This window comes from Larimichthys crocea, chromosome VI (assembly GCF_000972845.2).
Source record: "Larimichthys crocea isolate SSNF chromosome VI, L_crocea_2.0, whole genome shotgun sequence".
Lineage (NCBI taxonomy): Eukaryota > Metazoa > Chordata > Actinopteri > Sciaenidae > Larimichthys > Larimichthys crocea.
Window position 1 is genome coordinate 12,621,374 of NC_040016.1, and position 19,082 is coordinate 12,640,455.

The window sequence follows — 19,082 nt, forward strand, 5'->3', positions numbered from 1 at the left end:
GTCCTTGTGACAGATTATGCCAGTTGCCTTTGGACTAACTGTACTCTTACATCCCGTATGAAATCATTCAATAGGCCTTTATGTGTTTTCTAAAATTATTTATATGCCAAATGAAAATGTTTCTCAAACCAGTATATTAACTAAAAAAGTGTTTTTCTAGTCTGTTAGGAGAGGTGTCTTCAAAGTTCTTCGTAGCTGATAGAGGGGCAGGGACCCCTACTGCTGTACATACAGTATGTTGTATAAAATTGTGTTGCATATTAAACTAGGCCTATAATCATATGTAGGGTAGTTTATAATGCTAGCTCACATGATTGCAGGATTTCTGAGTAGTCTATCATCATCAATGTTGCGGAAATTACTATTATATTTTTATAAATAGGCTGATTTATCTTATAATACATCGCATTCATCTTAATAAATATTTTCATACACATATTTTAATTATACACACACAACATATACACTGACACTTCTAAACATTTGCTGAGGTTAAGCAGTTCATCATCTTTAGTTTAGTGTATTAGCATGTTAGCATTTGTTGATAAACACAAGATGGGGAGAAATCTGCAGGTATTTGGTCATAAAACGTAGTTAAAAGTATTGAATTGAATAAATCTTGACCTGTTGGTGGCACTAGATGAAAAGTCAGAGCACCAAAACTTAGTTATTAGGATTCATCGTCTGGAAACACTGAATGTCTGTACCAAATTTTAATGCAATTCATTGAACAGTTGATGAGATATTTTGGTCTTGACCAAAGGGGTGGACAAATTGACCACAAACACATTTCCATATTTACATTATTTACATATTTTCAATGTCTTAACAAAAAATTTTTTTTTTTTTTTTTTTTTTTAAAAATTTAAAAAAAAAAAAAAAAAAAAACACACACTTGTCAGAACACTGTAGGGTTGATTTAGATTTTAATGGGTATTATACAAGTTTTCCGAAGGAAAAGAAAACATTGAAACAAGAGGCAAGTGAACCCCCACTTCCAAACCAAAACTACAACAGCATCAGCTAACAAAATGGATATCGCTATTACACTGTACCCAACAAATACTGAGCGAGGGTATCATAATGATAAGACATAAAAGTGTTTCTTGTCTAAAATATATGAGAGCACCTAAGGTTGAAACCACAAGAAGGTGTTGCTTCTACTCTATCTGACGAGGGACCTGGAGGTGCAGAGATTTTCAAATCCACTTTTCAGTTTTTGGTCTGTGGTGTAATATATACTCTATAATTCATCAAATAATAAAGATCTTCTCAAATAAACAAAATCAAGGGACAAATTATAATATTCTATATTGGCGTGTCGAACCTAGAAAAACTACTGATAGGTCAAGACCACAACCATTCATGGTTTCATTCTCCTCGTTTAAACCAACATCCATTCATTCCGCTGAATGCCCTGTGATTGCAATGATACTCAGGGATACAACTATGAAAATTGCAGTTTTGCAAATCCAAATATAGTCTCTTTTTGGTTTCAAGTAAGAGCAAAAATAATAATCATAATCAATTTAAGTCTGGAGCAAGCAAACATACCAACAAATATCTTATTTACAATATCATTGTATTTACATCAGAGGATACTGAGGGAAAATTGTGTTTAAATTCAAAGTTCATTTTAACTTGTGTTTTGAAAAAATGTAACAGGGAGTACAATGCACACTGCAAGGTTCTTTTCTTTAAAAAGTGCAATTCCTTTTCTTAAAGTAAAAAAATATATATTCATATTTCGTATATATGTAGAAATGTTGTTCATATAAACAGCATTTGTTGATTTAGGAGCCCTAAAACCAGTGACTAAAAATGAATGCTCTCTTTTGATAGGCAGCAAATTATCATAGAATATAAATTATTTTACAATACTCTAATAGAAAATCAGAAGTACCGCATTTCAACAAAAACAGACAGCTATCGAAGTTTTTTTTTTCTTTCTTTCTTTCTTTTAGGAGGGCGTTTGTAGACTTATCTGCACTAATGTGGGCAAGAATATTTGCTATTTATCACATGGTTTGGTTGCAAAAACATTACTGGACAATGTTCAAACAACAAATAAAGTTGCATCATAATATTAAAAAGTAACACTTCCATAAAATATCTAAGCATAAAACAGTGGTGGACCTGTAGGCAGTCCACCTGTAACCTCCAATACTTCAGGTTTATAAAATACAAAAGGTAGACAAGCTGGTATACATGCGTACATGTTTGTATATGGATGTTTTTTCTCGCCTGTGGAATAACAGTGCTGCGCAAGCAATATTTCTTAAAAAGTACATCCTCTACACAGTTATAAAAAGCAAGCTGATATTAAAAGTAAATAGTGGTAAACTGGTGTCTCTTGTTTCCAGTGGTCTGCAACGACACCTTTGAGTGTACCAATATTTTGTGGCACCAAGAGTTTCATTATCTGCTCATGTTTCACCAGGCGCAACATGTTTCTTCCCTTCATATTCAAGTAGTGTTATGTGGCTATATTTGCACATCTTTGAATAGCTTATACCAAAATAAAATCCTTGGACAGCGTCAGGGGTCTAACCGAGGGCTCTGACGTCACTGGAGAGATGTGTTCATCACTGAAGAAGTCTTTCTTAATTTTCACACTCTACAACATGCTCAGACATCATGCTACTTTCCAGTTCATTTCATAAAATTCATACATTGTCATAATAATATTTATATCATATCATATCATATTATATATGACAGATTTTTCCTCTACAAAACTGACTTTGCATTTTGCTGAGTTTCTTTTCCCTAACAGGAGGTGCAACAAAGTCCTTAACCATGCTCCTTTGTATTGAGTCTTTTTCTCTAGTTTTGAATGTGCAACTTTAGGATCCATTGGTGTGCTGTGTGGTCTGTCTGTGTGCGTCTGTGTTTGCGTCCATGGGGTCTCCAGGATGGTTGCTGTTGGCCTGCAGGGCAAGCTGGGTTTGCAGATCTTTAACAACACCCTCCAGGCTCTGCCGAGCTTCTCTCTCCTGCTGGAGCTCTTGTCTCAGCTGCTCGCGATCAGCTTCTGCCTGCTGTAGCTGCACGTGCAACTCTTCGATCTGCACAACACAAACCAACATGGACAGCAATGAGTATAAATGAAACGAATAAATGAGGGACAAACTATATTACAGGTGTTTTTGGTGATCATGGGCATTTGAGGGTATCTTACCTGAGTGGAGTACTTGACCCGGAGACGTTCAGCCTCGCAGCCTTTGTCACAAACTCGCATCTGTCTCTCTCTCTCCAACTCTCTCTTCAGCCGCCCACAGCACTCCTCCGCGTCCCTCATCTTCCTCTCCCAGTCTATGCGAAGGCGTTCAATCTCCTTCCGCAGGTTGCGCTTGGCTTCGATGGCCTCACGAAGGCGGCCTTTTTTTGCCACCCTCACAAACTCCAATTCCTGTAGAAACATCACAATAATTGCATGTTTAAAACTCTGATATCTTTTTAGAGATTACTGTCATTTCATTCTTCCGTACATCTTCAACATGCACACATTCATTCTTATCTTACAGTATTTCACGAGAACAGGGTGTGATACCTGCTGAAGGCTGCGTTTAGCTTGCACAGCAGCTGCCAGCTTCTCCTCCTGCTTCACTCTCAGCCTGACAATCTCCTGCAGGACTTTTTCTCTGGCTTCTTTGGAGTCCGTGCCTCCGTACAGCATCTGTCTCAGGCTGTCCATCTCTGTGCAAACAGTCCCTGGCAACCAGGTGGGTGCCTCCGGAAGATGAACAACACTCTGAGGGGTCAGAGTCTGAGACACGCTGGCACAGGCTGATGGAGGAGAGGCCAGGGATGAAGCTGGTACTGGACCTGAGGGAGAGAGAGAATGAACTATTTTACCTGCTTATACATATATTTAATCATGATTTTACGGTGTTTCACATCGGTTGAACTACTCCACAAGTTGAACAAGTTGGGAATCACTGTGATAAAGCATCCATACAGAGCACTTTCATGCGTGTATCAGCAAGAAAACCAAGCCTGAAACTAAAACCTTCTTCGTACAGCTCCTAATGTCATACAATTGCATGTTTTCTTTCGTGGCTACATAACAGCAAACTCTGTGGACAACTTTTCTCTCTCTTGTACTTCCTCCGTTAAACACCAGGTGGCGGAGTTACACAGGAATCACTCTGGATCAGCTCAACTGTGGCTTATTTCCAGCAGGGCTTACTGTGTAATACAAGTTGTAACTATAAAATCTGTGTCTTATATCAACTGACTCTTGTAGTGTTCCGCTTGTTTCTCTGGATTATTCTAAATTCCAGTTCATGGGTGGGTACTCACGATCATCACAGTCGTCCACGTCAATCTCTCCATCTGTGTCCATGTCGTCTGGTCGGTTGGCGGTACTGAAGGGGGCCGGTTTTGCCAGAGGTTGTGTGTCTCCATTATGCAGCTCCTGCAGCGGTCTGGAAATGGCTGCAGGCCCTCTCCCAGGAGCATGGCTATCCCTGGGATGGACTGGAGGGGCCAGGGGAGCTACTGGCAGATTGTGAGCCACCAAGGTCTCGTGACTCTTTGAGAAGGACCTGCGGAGGCAGTACGGGTACATTTTAAGCATTGAACACATATCATCTCTTAAATACTGGAAACTATCACAGCTTTACTCAGGTGACTTACCTCTCCACCTCATTCTGAGTAGCTGGTTTATCTTTTTCTGCTGCTTTAGGAGACCAGGGGCGGAAAGCAGAGGGTCTCTGTTTCAGTTGGACCTGTTTCAGATCCTGGAACAACAAACAAAACAACAAGCTTGTATAAACTACCACTGAACATTAAATCAGCCATGACGAACACCTCTTTATTTAACAAAGCAGACTGTGATAATGTGATGTTTTGAAAGGACAGCAGCTTTTTTGTCACTACTTTTGACCTTTGAGCTTAACGGCAAATCCGGTTTCACACTAGCAACACACACAGTGTACAAACCTTGTGTGCAGACTTTGACAGCGATTGTAACCAGTCAGGTTTCCTGTCTTTGTCAGCTGGTGGAGATTGTAATTTGTCAAATTTGGACCTCTTGGCTGCGACTGGGCTGGGAGACTGAGGAGAGACACGAGAATAGATGGTTAATCATCATGATACTTGTCAAGATAAAGTACAGATATTACATCATGGAACACAATGGATATTTCAAGAGTCTGCAGCTTCTAAAAATGCTCCTGTATGACTGTAAATGACATTATTCATACGCAACGCAGATTTGTCAGAACATGATGTGACCTTTTAAACCGAAAAGTCACAGAAGGCAAGAAAACAAGTCATACAGAGACAAGGAGGATAGAAGATGTATCTGTGTAAGTGTTCAGTCTCTGAGCTTGGCATGTCTTCATGTCTGTGTGTGTGTGTGTGTGTGCGCGTGTGTGTAGGTGTGTGTGGTTGTGTGTGAGCAGGGCTTTGAGCTGAGCAGACACTCAAGCTGGTCTGGCTGGCAGCCAGTAGGGCTACATTGCTCCCTGCCAGGCAGAAGAGGCGCCATCAGGTGGAGCAGATCGACTCCCCGAACCACAGAAATATTGCAATATAGAGACAGAGGGAGACAGAGAGGGAGACGAATTAAAGTAATTGCATTCAGATCTGACAGACGATTGAGTTGAAGTGTTCAGAGGGAGTTGCATGTTAATGCAGGGCTACCGAGTCTTAAAATGTTTGAGGGAGACTGCGCTTCAAAAAAAAAAAAACAGAGGAGGGAAGCATCCGCCTTGTTAAGTGCTATAAAATATTGAATCTCGAGAGTGTCTGATTATATACTGTATGTCTGTGTGTGTGTGGCAAGCTGCAGGACCATGTGTTGAGATAGCTAACCTCCTCAGCCCTCAGGTCTGCACTTGTCAGACAGAGGATATGTTTACCTGAGCAGGCGCAGAGGCCAGCACGGACCTGCCTGCTACTCTCTTACTCACTACTATGACATTCTGCCTGCAGGAATGGCAAACACTCCCTGTGTGCTATTCAAGAGAAACGATTACTCTGTCTACCTTCGAAAATACTCAATGAAAAACACTCCAGTTGGGTTGCGTGTAGTTGTGAAACCTTAATCGCTGCTCGCTGTAATCACCTCAAGATGGAAATTAATGACAAACCTCATTTAGCATTAAGCGAGAAGCCCGGCTGGTAATGAATCACGTCTCACAGCTTTTCTACATGAAGCCAGACGCTGCATAAGTATGTGTGTGTGTGTGCACACGCAGCTATGAGTGGGTGTCGAGACGCCTGGGGAGGTGGGTGGGTGCGGGTGTAGACATGCATGTGGGAGGGTACGTGTGTATGTGTGTGTGGGGGGGGGAGTGGGAGTGTGTGTGTCTGGTACAGTGTGCTCAAGGGTGGAGGTGTTAGTCAAGTCTGGTACCATACACCTAAACTGCAGACACAAAAGTATCCGAAACTAAATTGCTGAAACAAAATTAGGTGATAAGTCGGCAAATCTAGAAGAGTTTAATAGTCATTTGTTCTTGCTTCTTTGTTTTATATCATCGTAAACTAAATAAGTATCTTCAGATTTTTTATGGTTAAACGGATGAAACAAGCACCTTCAAGCATTTTTCACCATTTCTTTTGCATTTTATAGACTACTCTATTAAATGGCAACCCTCAGATCTGCTGACCAATCACTGCTCTTCATTCCAAACTCCCAGTTAAACACATTATTATTATCTATCATCCCATTTTATTGATACAAAAAAAAGTCTGAAGATCATTATATTTTATTTGGCTTTTTTTTTTTTAACCATTCTGAGGATATAACTGTTTTTATTATCCATTAGCTCTCTCTGAAATACACATATTGTATATTTGTACTTTTATCTGTAATTATTTTTGTGTATTATCTGATTATATATTTGTCTAGAAATAGAAGGACTTTTTTTTGGCCTTTTCAAGCTTTATTTTTGATAGAGACAGCTGAAGAGTGACAGTAATGTGGGGAGAGAGAGAGATGGGGAATGAAGAGCCACAGATCGGATTCAAACCCTGGACTGAGACTTCGTACATGGGGCAGTTGCTCTACCAACCGAGCTAAATGACACCCCTAGAAGGATTTATGAATGTATTTGTAAAATGTTAAACACGGAACCAGTTAATCCATAACAAAATAATATTTATCATACCATCATCTAATTTCTATTATGCCTCTTTGTGTGTTTTTTTTTCTTTTTGTTTGTTTGTTTGTTTTTGCTTCAAGAATGCACGTTACATGACTGTCTGGACACTCCTCTCATGACTCTTCCTGTTCAACCTGTAACCACATACTCACACATAACTGACACACACACCCATTTACACGCACGCACGCACACACACATCATACTGTTTGGGTTTGCTACTGTAGGTTAATTCTTTTAACCCAGACCTCCTGCTGACTACAGCCTTCTCAGCAATGGTGACTCGACCCCTCACCTGCCTGACTCAAGGCCAGTGGTTTTCTAAGAACTGCTGCCCTGCTGTAATCAGACTCTGTAATTACTGACGTGACTGTTGTTTTCCCGACAAAGGATGTCTGCCTGTCTGGTACTATTTCTACCCTGAGGTTTGCAGCTCCAGGAAGGCTATGAGTGCTAGACATAATAGAGTCAGAAAACAGACACTCCCAGACACCACAAGGGACCTGCTGGCTAAATCTGACACTGACCTCACAGGAGAGCAGCCGCACGGGCTTAACTCACCACCACATCATAGACATAGCATGGCCACGGAGTCATAACACCCTCCTCGCACATCCTACTGCCTAGCAGGTCCCACTGAGCCAGATGATAGGACATCCCTCTCTCTCTCCGTCCCTCTCTCTCTCTCTCTCTCTCACTGGTAAGAGAGGGAGACTTCCTCTGAGGAGTTTGCTTTGGCTGAGTCCCCTGTGGGAACTGAGTCTTGAGTGGGAGGGGGGTGGGCCAGGGGAGCGGGACCACAGAGGAAGCACTGAGCTGAAGGAATGTATACTTGAAGGCCAAGTACAGCCTCTCCTTTAAGACTCCATTCAAGCATTGCCCTTTTCAACTCGCTATTGTATGATATTTCTTTCAGGCGCTGTAATGAGGGAGAGTTTCAAAGCAAACCTGTAGGCTAAACAGGGTCTAATAGCAGTCGGGCAAGAGTAGAAATGCTTTATTTTTTAATTAGTGCCATATAATGGCATGGTAATACTAGGATAAGCTCCAGCTATTTTCATGCTGGCATGGCAAATAATCACAGGGAAACAGAACACATCACAAACATATCAATATCTATTCTCAGAGCAGAGCATTTGACCTGCTTGAAGGATAATTTGTCAATATGGTGCCAACTGGAGCGTGATGGGGATTGAGCTGTTATTTCACTACCATTTGTTGGTATGAAGGTTTAGTTTAAGCACAATGTCTTGATCTTGATTGGCTGAGAGCGAAGTTCATTCACTTTCAACCTAACGTTGGAGGAGTTTGAGAGGAAGATGACTTGATTTGGAGGATCGTCAATCAGTCTTCTGGCTGCTGCGTTTCTTTTCTTGACAGACTTTTTTTTGTCAGAGATGAAAAAACTGGTGCGTTAAAACTTATTATTAGAAATAGGAGTGATGGCCAATGTTATAAAAATAACACCCTGGTTTTAATACACCAAAATGATTATTAAATTTAATAGGAATAGTTTTGGGAACTTTACCCACATTTTAGGAAATGTTCACACTCTTGCTGCGAGTTAAATGAGAAAGATACCACACAGTAAAAAAAAAGGTACAAAACTGAAAACAACCAGCTAAACAAACAAGATATAACATGTGAGTTACTGAGCTTTAGCTGTTTAGAGAGATCTTTGAGATCTTCCCTCTTATTTCTAATTGGCTGCTAATTGTACCTTCATATTTAACCTACAAACAGAAAATCTTCTCATGCATTTCCACCAAATGTTGAACTATTTTTCTTTTGACTTAACGACTCTCCGTTTGTGTATTCTTAACATGTTGACAAGTCGTTAGATTTTTCATGTTTTTCACACGGGAAAGCCGATAACAGCGGGCTAAATCGAAACCCTTTAGCACCTTTTGTGGCGCTGAAAAAGCTCAAATGAAATCATCGAGGAATAAAACACGGGCCTGCACTCATCTGCTGAGACAAATATAGTTCCCCCAGCTGAACTTCCTCGGGCAACAGTCATACAATACCAACGCATGCTGCATGATAGCATGGCATTAAGAAAAGTGCACAGCAACAAGACACAACAGTTTCAGATTACAGCCTCCTTTCCCGTCCTAAACCCCTGAATGTAATCCCCAGATCGACATGTGCTTAGTGGGGCGCTGTCTCACTCAAGGGCACACCAACTGGCACGGCTCACTCGGGTAACCGCCTTAGTTGGAAGTGAGAGAATACTAGTTTTAGTAATCTGATCCGTGTAGTTTGGTGTGGATATTCACAGGGATGCCTTAAGCTTTCTATTCAACTCTCACTGCGTAAATTGTACGACGGTCCCTTGATTTATATAAAGCCTTGTGGTCACCTCGTAACAGCTGGGGGAAAATTATTGGTGTCTGCCCAGAATATCTCTGAAACTTCATCCCTACACCACAAAGATACAGCACAAGCTCCAATTTCCCCTCGTTAAATCTTATCTTAATTTATCAATTTATTCTGTCTCCGTTGTGTCTCGTTCGAGGATATATTGCTTATGTATCGAGCCATGACAGTATGGACACACACAGAGAGAGCTACAAGGCTTGGCATACGGTTGGTAAAGCTTATTGGATTGTCCTAATTGTCTTTGGGATTGAGACTTGATGAGGTCTGAGGCGGATGCAGGGCGAGCTGCTCTGCCTAAAGGTCGAAAATATCTCATCAGGTCTGCACAGCTTGACACATAAAGGATAGCTTTAAGGCAGAAGGACAGAACGTTAAAGCAGTGTTTTGCATTTGTCAACCATTCATGAAGCGAGCTGTGTGCGAAAAATGAATGCTACACAAGATCTAATGACCCCAGTTGAACCAGTTAGGGTAATTCCTACAGAACTCTCTTCATATACAACATGTTTCCACTTTATTACACTACTATTACACTACTATTGTCAGTCTGTTTCTCCAGTTCTAATATTGGCATTTCTGTCTGCTCTATTGCATGTCTATACTTGAGTCATTTAAGCAGATGTGGAGGACATATTGGGGTCCTTTATTCAAGTAATAATATGTAGTGAGTTGATTTATAATAATGGCCCGTGTGAACATTTTATTGTTGTATCTGGTCGGGGTACAAATACAGCATAATTCATTCATATTCATTCATTTTTTTTATACGTCACTACCTCATATTGCTACTTTAGTAAATGTGCTTAGTTACATCCCACCACTAGCTTTAAGTCTTAATCCGTAAAACAAGTGAATAAATCTGCCTTTAATGTATGCACACCCAGTACAAATCACATTGTTTCAAGTGAAATCAAGTTTCATCACCCTGAGTCCTTGAAAATAAATAGTATTTTATATTATATTACTTATATCACTAGCTGATTTTTTGAGTCAACATTTTTTGGGCTTAACTATAGACAGACTGACTAAATAAGATGGAGATTTTTTTTTTCAGAGAAAACATATTGTACATGTATTATACTGTGCTTAATTCCCTTCGCTCAGTTAAATCATATCATGTCCAAATGGGAATTAAAGCTATTAAGCAGACTAAACTCTCTATAATCTTTTGATGACATGTTTCATTTCTAGTTTCTGCATCATGAAAAAACCTGTCCCTGGAATGAGTGAATGAAAAGATCATCTCGCTGGTGAGCTCAAACAAAAAGAAAGATTACTGTACTATGGCGTGGAGAGAAATGAATTCCATTTCAGGTCCAAACATGGCAACCGTAACAACATGGACATGCCCGCCTGCTTTTCTTACAGTACGTTGACAATGGAGTCCAAAATCTCTCTCTCCCGCTCTGTGTCTGTCTCTCACAGAGGATGACCTCACACTACAAAGGGCTCATAAGTTATTTCAACAGACATGGAAACCCTAAATGAAAAGACACGAAACAGATATCACTGCAGATTATACATTATTAGCATGAGCATGTTTGGTATGGTTGTTAGGCAAAGTTATCTTAGGAAATGAAACGTGCTCTGTGAGTGGTGTATTTATAGATGCACATAGCGCCAAATTCAGCAGATAGTTGTCTGAGCCCTCCTGCTGCACTGTTGGAATAAGAGAATTAAACATCAGGGCACATGATCTGAGGGAAGACGCAAGCCTGCGTCTGCAAACCAATAAAGGAAGAAACATACACACTCCCCTGCATGCCTACTGGAACATACCACACTCACACACACTCACACACACATAATGCCTTTATGCTTCTATTCACATTTAGCACACTTATAATGTAGGAGCAGCTGCAGCGCTAACCAGGAGGCCAGAGGGGATGAAGGTTAACGAGAAAGACAGAAAAAGAGAGAAAGAAAAGACAGACTCGAGCTGACCTACGTTTATAGAATTTAATTTACTCCTGAAAGGAAAATGAATTCTCACTGAAAATGTATTCATGTAACTTTCAGGAACATCATGAATAAAAGAAGAAAGAGTTTCTGCAGATTTTTGTGAGTAAATTAGATTTATACACCAATTACTCCTTTGGTTTGGGTTGATTCTGCATACAAAACATATCCTTGTAATGAAGTAGAGTGATTTCTTCAGGCTGAAATCCAAACAAATTAAATATTTAGTCATGCAGATATGACTGTTTTTCCTCTTCTTCTTTTTTTTTCTTTTTTTCTGCATTCTCTATTCAAAAGTATCCATTGATTAAAAAAAGGAGCTCTGACCAGGCAGTTTTGGTTGCAACACCACTGGAATACACAGTGGTAATTCAGATGGTCTGTTTGCTCTTGAATTGAATTAAAGGAAAGCTGTGGGAAAGTCTTTGTCAGGGCGACTTAAATGGTTTCCAGATAGGAATAAGCAAGAATACTTCCCACACCTAAAATCCTCAATGCGTTCCAGCTGTTTTCTCTGTCGTTCCAAAATTACAAATCAGTCAATATCGTTATAATTTTTAGATCTAGTATCATGCAGCCGTGTTGCAGAAAACTTGACAGCATGTGTGGCAGTAGGACTTCATACGTCTGTGCGTGCCTTCACAGAACTTGATCTCAGCTGTGCAGCAGTGCCAACGCCATCTTTGCCATGCAAACTTAATCTCTTGGCATTACACTGATACTCATCTGTTTCTTTGCATCTCCATGTTTTTCAAATGTTCTAAAACCTGAGTTTATAATTTAGGACACAATAATAATGTGTGCAGTTTGAAATGTTCCATTATTCAAGGTTGTTAAAACCAAGTAAGTGGCCTCTGCACAAAACAACAGTCAGTATTTACACTTCTCACCTGCATGGGAAAGAATACCGCTATGATTCAGCAGCTCATATCTTAGACATCGGCGCCAGTTTATTTGCTGCGACAGAGAAACAAGGGATTGATTTCTGAAATTAAAATGAACATCTCTTCGTTTGCTTTGATGAGATTAATAAGGATAATTCATTTTAGCTTAATTTGTATAATAATTATTGGAATGTAAAGGAGGGATTTAAAATAGACATACCTATTTCATTGAAACTACACGTCCTACAATATTTTCTTATATCACTGATATGTGATTGAATTTCAACACTGGGCATTATATTCTATTTTGGACGAGGTGGAAAAAACAAGAGGGATCAAAATAGAAGCAGCAAAGGGTGAGATATTTTAGTCCATAGTATGACTAAACACTAAATCCTACATTTCCCATGATGCTATACAGTAGCAATTTGTAAACTCTAAGGCCCTTGTTTATAATGCATGTCTGAACATATTTTTTTTTACTTTAGCAGACATTATATGACTGATTTAACAGGCTGAAAAGTACTCTACATGATGAGTAAACTGACCTACAATCAGTTGTGTGTGTTAACAAACCATCCGCTCATCAAAAGTCTGATGTCTCCAGACTGAAAACCACTGATAAGCGCATCCGCTGCCCATATGTGGCGACGTGTACGCCGCCGTTCTCTCCGTCAGCACGCTCCCCCTCTGCTCTACAACAAGACAGCAAGTCCAGTGTCTGACTGGCTGGGTTTTAATCCTGCAGATTAATACTAATACCATGGCAAAGAAGGCAGAAAGACGATTAAAATGTCACTGGATAACCTCTCCGCAACCCAAACAGTAACAGCTCCAAATACACAGACCATTATATCACCCGCAGTACCTGGTACCAGACGACTCAACTGCACCTCCCTCACAAGGCAGAGAAGGTGAAGAAGTCAGGAGAGGAGGAGGTCTGGGAGACTGAGGGCGGGAAGGAGGGAAGAGCAACTGCATGGGGACTGCTAGTTATAACAGTCTGGACTCAGTCAGGGTCTCGACCTCCAGTGTCTGAGAGATTGACAGGCCAGATGGATGGTCAGATCTCCATGTTAACAACTGAGAGGGGATAAAACAGACCACCATAGTCCCTAATGACACTCAGCCTAAGAACTCAGATAACATTGTATTTCAGTAAAAATACCATCACCTTATGACTCTCTCTTTTCTTCTGCTCTTTGAATTTATCTCTCCAGAAATATGCAGACACACATGAATCAAAGTCACTGGGATTTAACTGGCCACCATTTTTATGTCTCCTCATACAGTTTTATTGACATGTATATGACTAGAGCTGGAAATAACAATTCTTTCCATTACTGATTAATCTGACAATTATTTTCTTGATTAATTAATTAATTGTTTGATCTATAAAATGACGGAATGGCAACATCATAAAATAGCTTGGTTTGTCCCATTAACAGTCCATAACCCTAAATATTCAATTTATAATCACATAAAACAGAGGAAATCAGTGATTTTTTCATTTATTTTTTTGAAAAATAATCAGCGCCTAACTAGACCCTTTTTCAGTTTTTACCTTACAAGCCTATATTGCAGACTAAATATATAAAATTGTTTCAGCAGACATAGAGCTTTAAATAATTTAATCTGAGCAACAATAACCATCAGCTCAGCAACACACAGATAATTTCAGCCATAAACCAATCAGCAACAACCATGTAACCAATAAGCCATCGAGGGCTGGACACTTTTTAAAATGGTAAAGCAGCTCATCAGTCAGCTGAGCTGCGGTTTGTACCACTGTGCCCTAACGGTAAGGTGAGCCACATGACCACATACCCCCCTAAGTAGCTATCGGAGAGGAGGGCAGGTGGCAGGTTTATTTGGAAGGATGAAAATGGGATGAATACCAGAGGTTAAGAGGTGTGAGGGGACAGGACGGGGGCAGAGATGGGATTTAGGAGAGGAGGTTATAAAAGCTGTGAGAGGGCGAGGTGAAGTTAGGGTCACTGCTCACTCAGTCCCATGTGATGTCATTTCACCAACACAGTATATGTCCTGAGAACTGCTCTGGAGCTAATTGGTTGAACCGAGGTAATAAATCCTGCTGAAATTTATAGATACCATTCTGGTCATTCTGTTGAAACGCTCCCCAGTCACCAGGTTAGAAAACCTAATTTCTTTTCCACCACTGTTGTTTCTGAGACCGTTCAGACAATTAAACATGATTAAAGTTAACTCCATCGATGCACCATGTGGCTCTTAAAGACATTATTTTTTGTTAAAGTAGCTTTGAACTTCACTTCAAATTATAAGCTTTGTAGCTTTGTATACTGCACAACTTTACACTGTAGATAGAGATGTTTTTCTTGTGCAGGAAAACTGCACTATTTAAAAAGTGCTCATCAGTCCATTCAGAGAGACGGGAAACAGTAAGAATTAAAGACCTTAAATGAAAGTGCAATAAGGAGCCTTGACGTAACTGAAGAGAATTACAGCTCCAGGAGAAATACAAGAAAGCCAGTTAGTTCAACCAATTAACTGTCAACACATTTTCAAAACTAAGCCAGAAGCCATTGCCTCTGAAAATGTTCCTCTCTGGCAGAGCAACAATCTGACTCAAATGTACGAGGGCCTCACAGTGTGAGTATGTGTATACAGTAATATTTGACAGAGATCAAATAGCATTTCACTTGTTTCCACTTGTTCAAGGAATTGTCTGTAAGGGAAATAGGGGATAAAACACCCACAACATCCGTTCCTAAGATCACACATTCCATCCTTAAACACTGGTTTTGTTTCCCTCCTCCGTTCATAGGAAAACATATCTTCTTACAGAAGTAATTAGGTGAGAGGGCTCAAGCCTTGCAGCTTCTATAAAATGAATACGAGCGCTCTAAAATGGAGGGCTGAGAGGGGCGGGTGGTGGACCGCAGCACCTCATGAATTCTGCAATTTGCCGTCTGTTTCTTGACTCTGAAAAATTCTTGGAAATGTCTTTTCCTGGATGATTTTATTGCACAAGAGCCTGTGTTTTTCTCCATGGCAACCACATAACAGTAGAGCCCAACTAAGCTCTGACTCAACAAACAGAACTCCACAAAATACCCATTTCAGCGCCAGGGTTTTCCCCCCCTCGCCCAGCTTTCCTGCAAAACCCTGCCCGAGACGGCTTTAAAACAGAGGCCCGAATGATCGCATTGACCATGAATGAAGACACATGCTGGGATTAATCAGGGCACATGACATGCTACAGAAGATATGTGCAGGAAAACCTGACGAGCCTCAGGTGCTGCATGGGTTCAGGCCTTTTTGCAAGCCAGAGCCATGACAAGTTTAGTACAGTAGGACAGGCAGCAGCTGGGTACTGTTAACCTGAGGGGGCCTCGCTTGAAGCAACAGCAAGTTCAGAACAAACACACCGGACAGAGCATTACATAAAAGTCTGTCTCCCTCTTGGTGGGCTGTGCTGGAAAGACTCAGGCACTTTGTGGCCCTAATGTAGCTGCTAAAGGGGAAGGCAGGCCAGGGATTAGTGTTGCAGGCAGGCACAGGCTTGAGAGGAGGGCATGATGCGTGTAACTATGTAATCTCCATGGCCTTTCCTAGCAAATCTCTGAGACCTGCAGGTTGGATGCTGACAAGATCACCTACAAGAGACTAATTACACAGACGTGAGTAGAGTGAAAAAAAAAAAAAAAAAAAGGGGCTTTTGTGTTGCAAACGTGAAAAAAAAACTCTGGCGAAGCTGTTTGTAATCTTTGTTTTTATTCCTATATTCATGCAAGAGTCACTTTTTTGAATTCATTGCCATCATTTACAGTAAAGACAAAGTTATTTGAAGGAGACTGACGAAGTAGTCGTCCTCCCACCACCTGTCCTTGAATCATACTCATCACCGAGCACGCCAAGAGAGGATTTAGTTTGCTGCTTTCTCATTGGTGAACTGTCAACCTTCTTGTCTTGACTAGTTAAGGCCATTCCTAAGAAAACAGAACATGTCTGCTAAACTGTAACTTAAGACAACAGTGAGCTAGGCCGCAGTTTCAGCTGCTGTCGAGCAGCTGTAAGGCTGTTTAGGGTGTGTGGTTCCTCTCAGTCTTACACGGCTTTCAGAGGCTTCACCCTTGCAAAAACACAGAATCAAACAAAATTATCCTTTATTTGTTGCATATAAGGTCATTGCAAAGGGGCATGGGAGGCTGCCAACTTTTCTCTTTGCCTCTCCCGCACTCCCCGTCCACCTCGTAGTGAGCACAGAGGAGTATGCCGCAGGGAGGGGAGGCCCTACACAGGAACTCAATAATAACTTTCAGCAGTCTAGCCAGGAGGCTGGAAGCCCAGACTGCGGCTGTTCCCTCCTGTCTTCATTCCTCCCTCCGCACAGCTCCACGCTCCTCCCTTCACCCCCCCCTCCTCCTGCTGGCCTGTGTCTGCTCCACAGGACTGATGCATTCTGCAGACAGGCCAGCGCTCTTAAAGAGACACAGGCCACATTTTTATCCCCTGAATCACTGCAGTGGACGGAACCACTAAAGCAAGAGCAGAGTCCCTCGTTTCCAACCTCTCAATCAAGGGCCTGTGCTTTATTTCACTCCTTTTCTTAAAGCTCGAGGCTCTGACATGATGCAAAATGTGAGTGAATAAACAGCCCAAAGTATGTTGAGAGCCTCTCAGTGAATCTCTGGCTCTGGAGTCTTTCACTGTGGTTGCCTTTGAAGGTGCCTTTGATGCATTCTTTGAAGTTTGTCAAGTGCAATCAATGTTCTTGGCAATGGAAGTATATTTAATACTATTGTCATGATAATTTTTGGAGACACTCCAGTGAACCTAATAATAAGGACTTTGAAATGACACTGCCACCACTGAGGTTGCTGCTGTTCAAATTGCTTGCGGTGCTATAGATTACACTGTGGTGTCTGCCTCAAAGGTATCAGAGAAATCAAAACTCCAATTATTATTTTTTTTATAGCTGATTACTCTGCAGATTATAATTTCAGTTTTACTTGAACATGACCAAATGTCTCGTTTTGTCAAATATTCAGTTTAATACAAAGAAAAAAAATCAAGTATTCACATTTTAGAACCTGGACCACCATTTAACAATGGATTTTCTATTGTATCACTATATTAATCAACTTTTGATAACTTTTGTATCGGTCTACCTACCGTACAAAACCAAGTATGAAGCTGTCCCTCCTACTGAGACATGAATAAATTTTTACTATGTTACTGATTTTTCTGGTCTTAATGAGTGAAGATCCCTACCTTACACGTTCAGTCCCTCCTGTTTTATGAGCTGAACAGAGCATGAGCCCCCTAACTAGCGTGTGACTGAGCAGAGCCATGTTGAGCTCTATACCACAGCAAGGAAACGATTAAAAATTTATTAGAGTTGAGTGACACAGAAACCTACAAGGGCGTGCCTGCCAAACACGCTCTTATTCTTTTGCTGTCAGCAGTTTTCCCCTCTTCATATACAAACTGTGCGAAGTGGCAGAGGGGCTAAAAACCCAACCCAAGACGAGCTTAAAGAATGAGGTCAAGATAAGTAATTTATATAACGAGCGCGTTGACAGCATAACAAATATGTGCACATACTGTACATGCATGGAAGTGTTTCACAGAGATTAAAGTGGGCGAAACAGATCTCAATAACCTTCTATTACTTAAATATCTTGAAGGGGCTAAAGGGTTAACACATCTCAGCTGCAGCATAACAAAAGATGAAATCTCTATGGGAGGTATCAGTGCCAGAGTCAGCAAAGCAGCCCAGTCCTCTGCAATGATAACCCCATTCTGGAAAACCTATAAGGCAGAGAATCCAGCTTCAGATGGACCAGACAGCTCCAGCTCAGGCTCTTAAAACTGGGAAAGAAATCTTCCAGGAGAACATAACTGAGACTCTCAGGAGTGTCTTCATCTCTGAAATCTCCATGAGAATCTCACTGGCCTCAAACTCCAGTATTTTCATGGCTTAACAATGCTGTTAGCCCAACTGAAGTCAGATGTGCAAACAAAATAAAGCCACCACCTGACTGTAAAGCTGTTCCTGGACAAAAAGAGAGCCTGGATCTGTAGTTGCACAAAACAACTTACTGTTCGTTACTCTGTGGTGTGCAGGGTGCTTTGAGAGGGTGACGCATACCCAAACAACACCAAGCCATTGAATCACCAGTGTTTACGCAGCCACATAATTCTGCACCATCTGTAGGACTCAGGTCTGATCTTCTGCATAGCATAACAAGCTGACGGCGGTGCAACAACAAGGGGACACACACTCACTGAGCGCCGTCTTCTGAAAGACTTAAAATACAGCAACCTCATTAAATCAAAACAAAGATCTCTTGCCCAGAATATATCTTTATTCACAGCACTGATAACAGCTTCACGGTGACGTCCTCTCCTTTGCCCTCGAACTTTGAACCAACCGTCACCTCCTTCACCTTACAAGGCAGATGCAGGATGAAAAAGAAGGCAATGAACTTCTGACCTGTCATTCAGACTGCAGAGGAAGCTTTGCAGCTCGGGGGCAACCAGAGTCCACCATCCACTCTGTCTCTCCTCCCCTCAATGTCTCACCCTACCATCCCATAAACCCCCACTAAAAACCTCCTGCTCCCCCTTTTATGGCTGCCAGATGGTGGGGAGGCCTCCTTGCCTCTGGACTTGCCTCTCCAGTCTAGTAAAACCAGTTGACCTCAGCAACATAAAAACTGCTATTTATGAAAAGGCTTGGAACAAAACACAC

At 41.1% G+C, this 19,082-nt stretch overlaps 1 protein-coding gene across 2 annotated transcripts in view; it reads right to left on the reverse strand.

Annotated features, from left to right (window-relative positions):
* Window positions 1–909: 909 nt before the first annotated feature.
* The window catches only part of skib (v-ski avian sarcoma viral oncogene homolog b), a 31,203-nt gene continuing 13,030 nt past the window's right edge, over window positions 910–19,082 (reverse strand). Inside the window, exons 2-7 of one of the 2 annotated variants that reach the window (XM_019262967.2) lie at window positions 4,948–5,061; window positions 4,650–4,745; window positions 4,306–4,549; window positions 3,554–3,828; window positions 3,182–3,412; window positions 910–3,068 (exon numbers count right to left, since the gene is read on the reverse strand). In XM_019262967.2, the coding sequence (XP_019118512.1) occupies window positions 2,847–3,068; window positions 3,182–3,412; window positions 3,554–3,828; window positions 4,306–4,549; window positions 4,650–4,745; window positions 4,948–5,061 (1,182 nt within the window). In that variant the 3' untranslated portion in view covers window positions 910–2,846. Of the gene's footprint in view, window positions 3,069–3,181; window positions 3,413–3,553; window positions 3,829–4,305; window positions 4,551–4,641; window positions 4,746–4,947; window positions 5,062–19,082 lie in introns of both variants that reach the window. The other variant, XM_019262966.2, reaches the window with a different exon arrangement.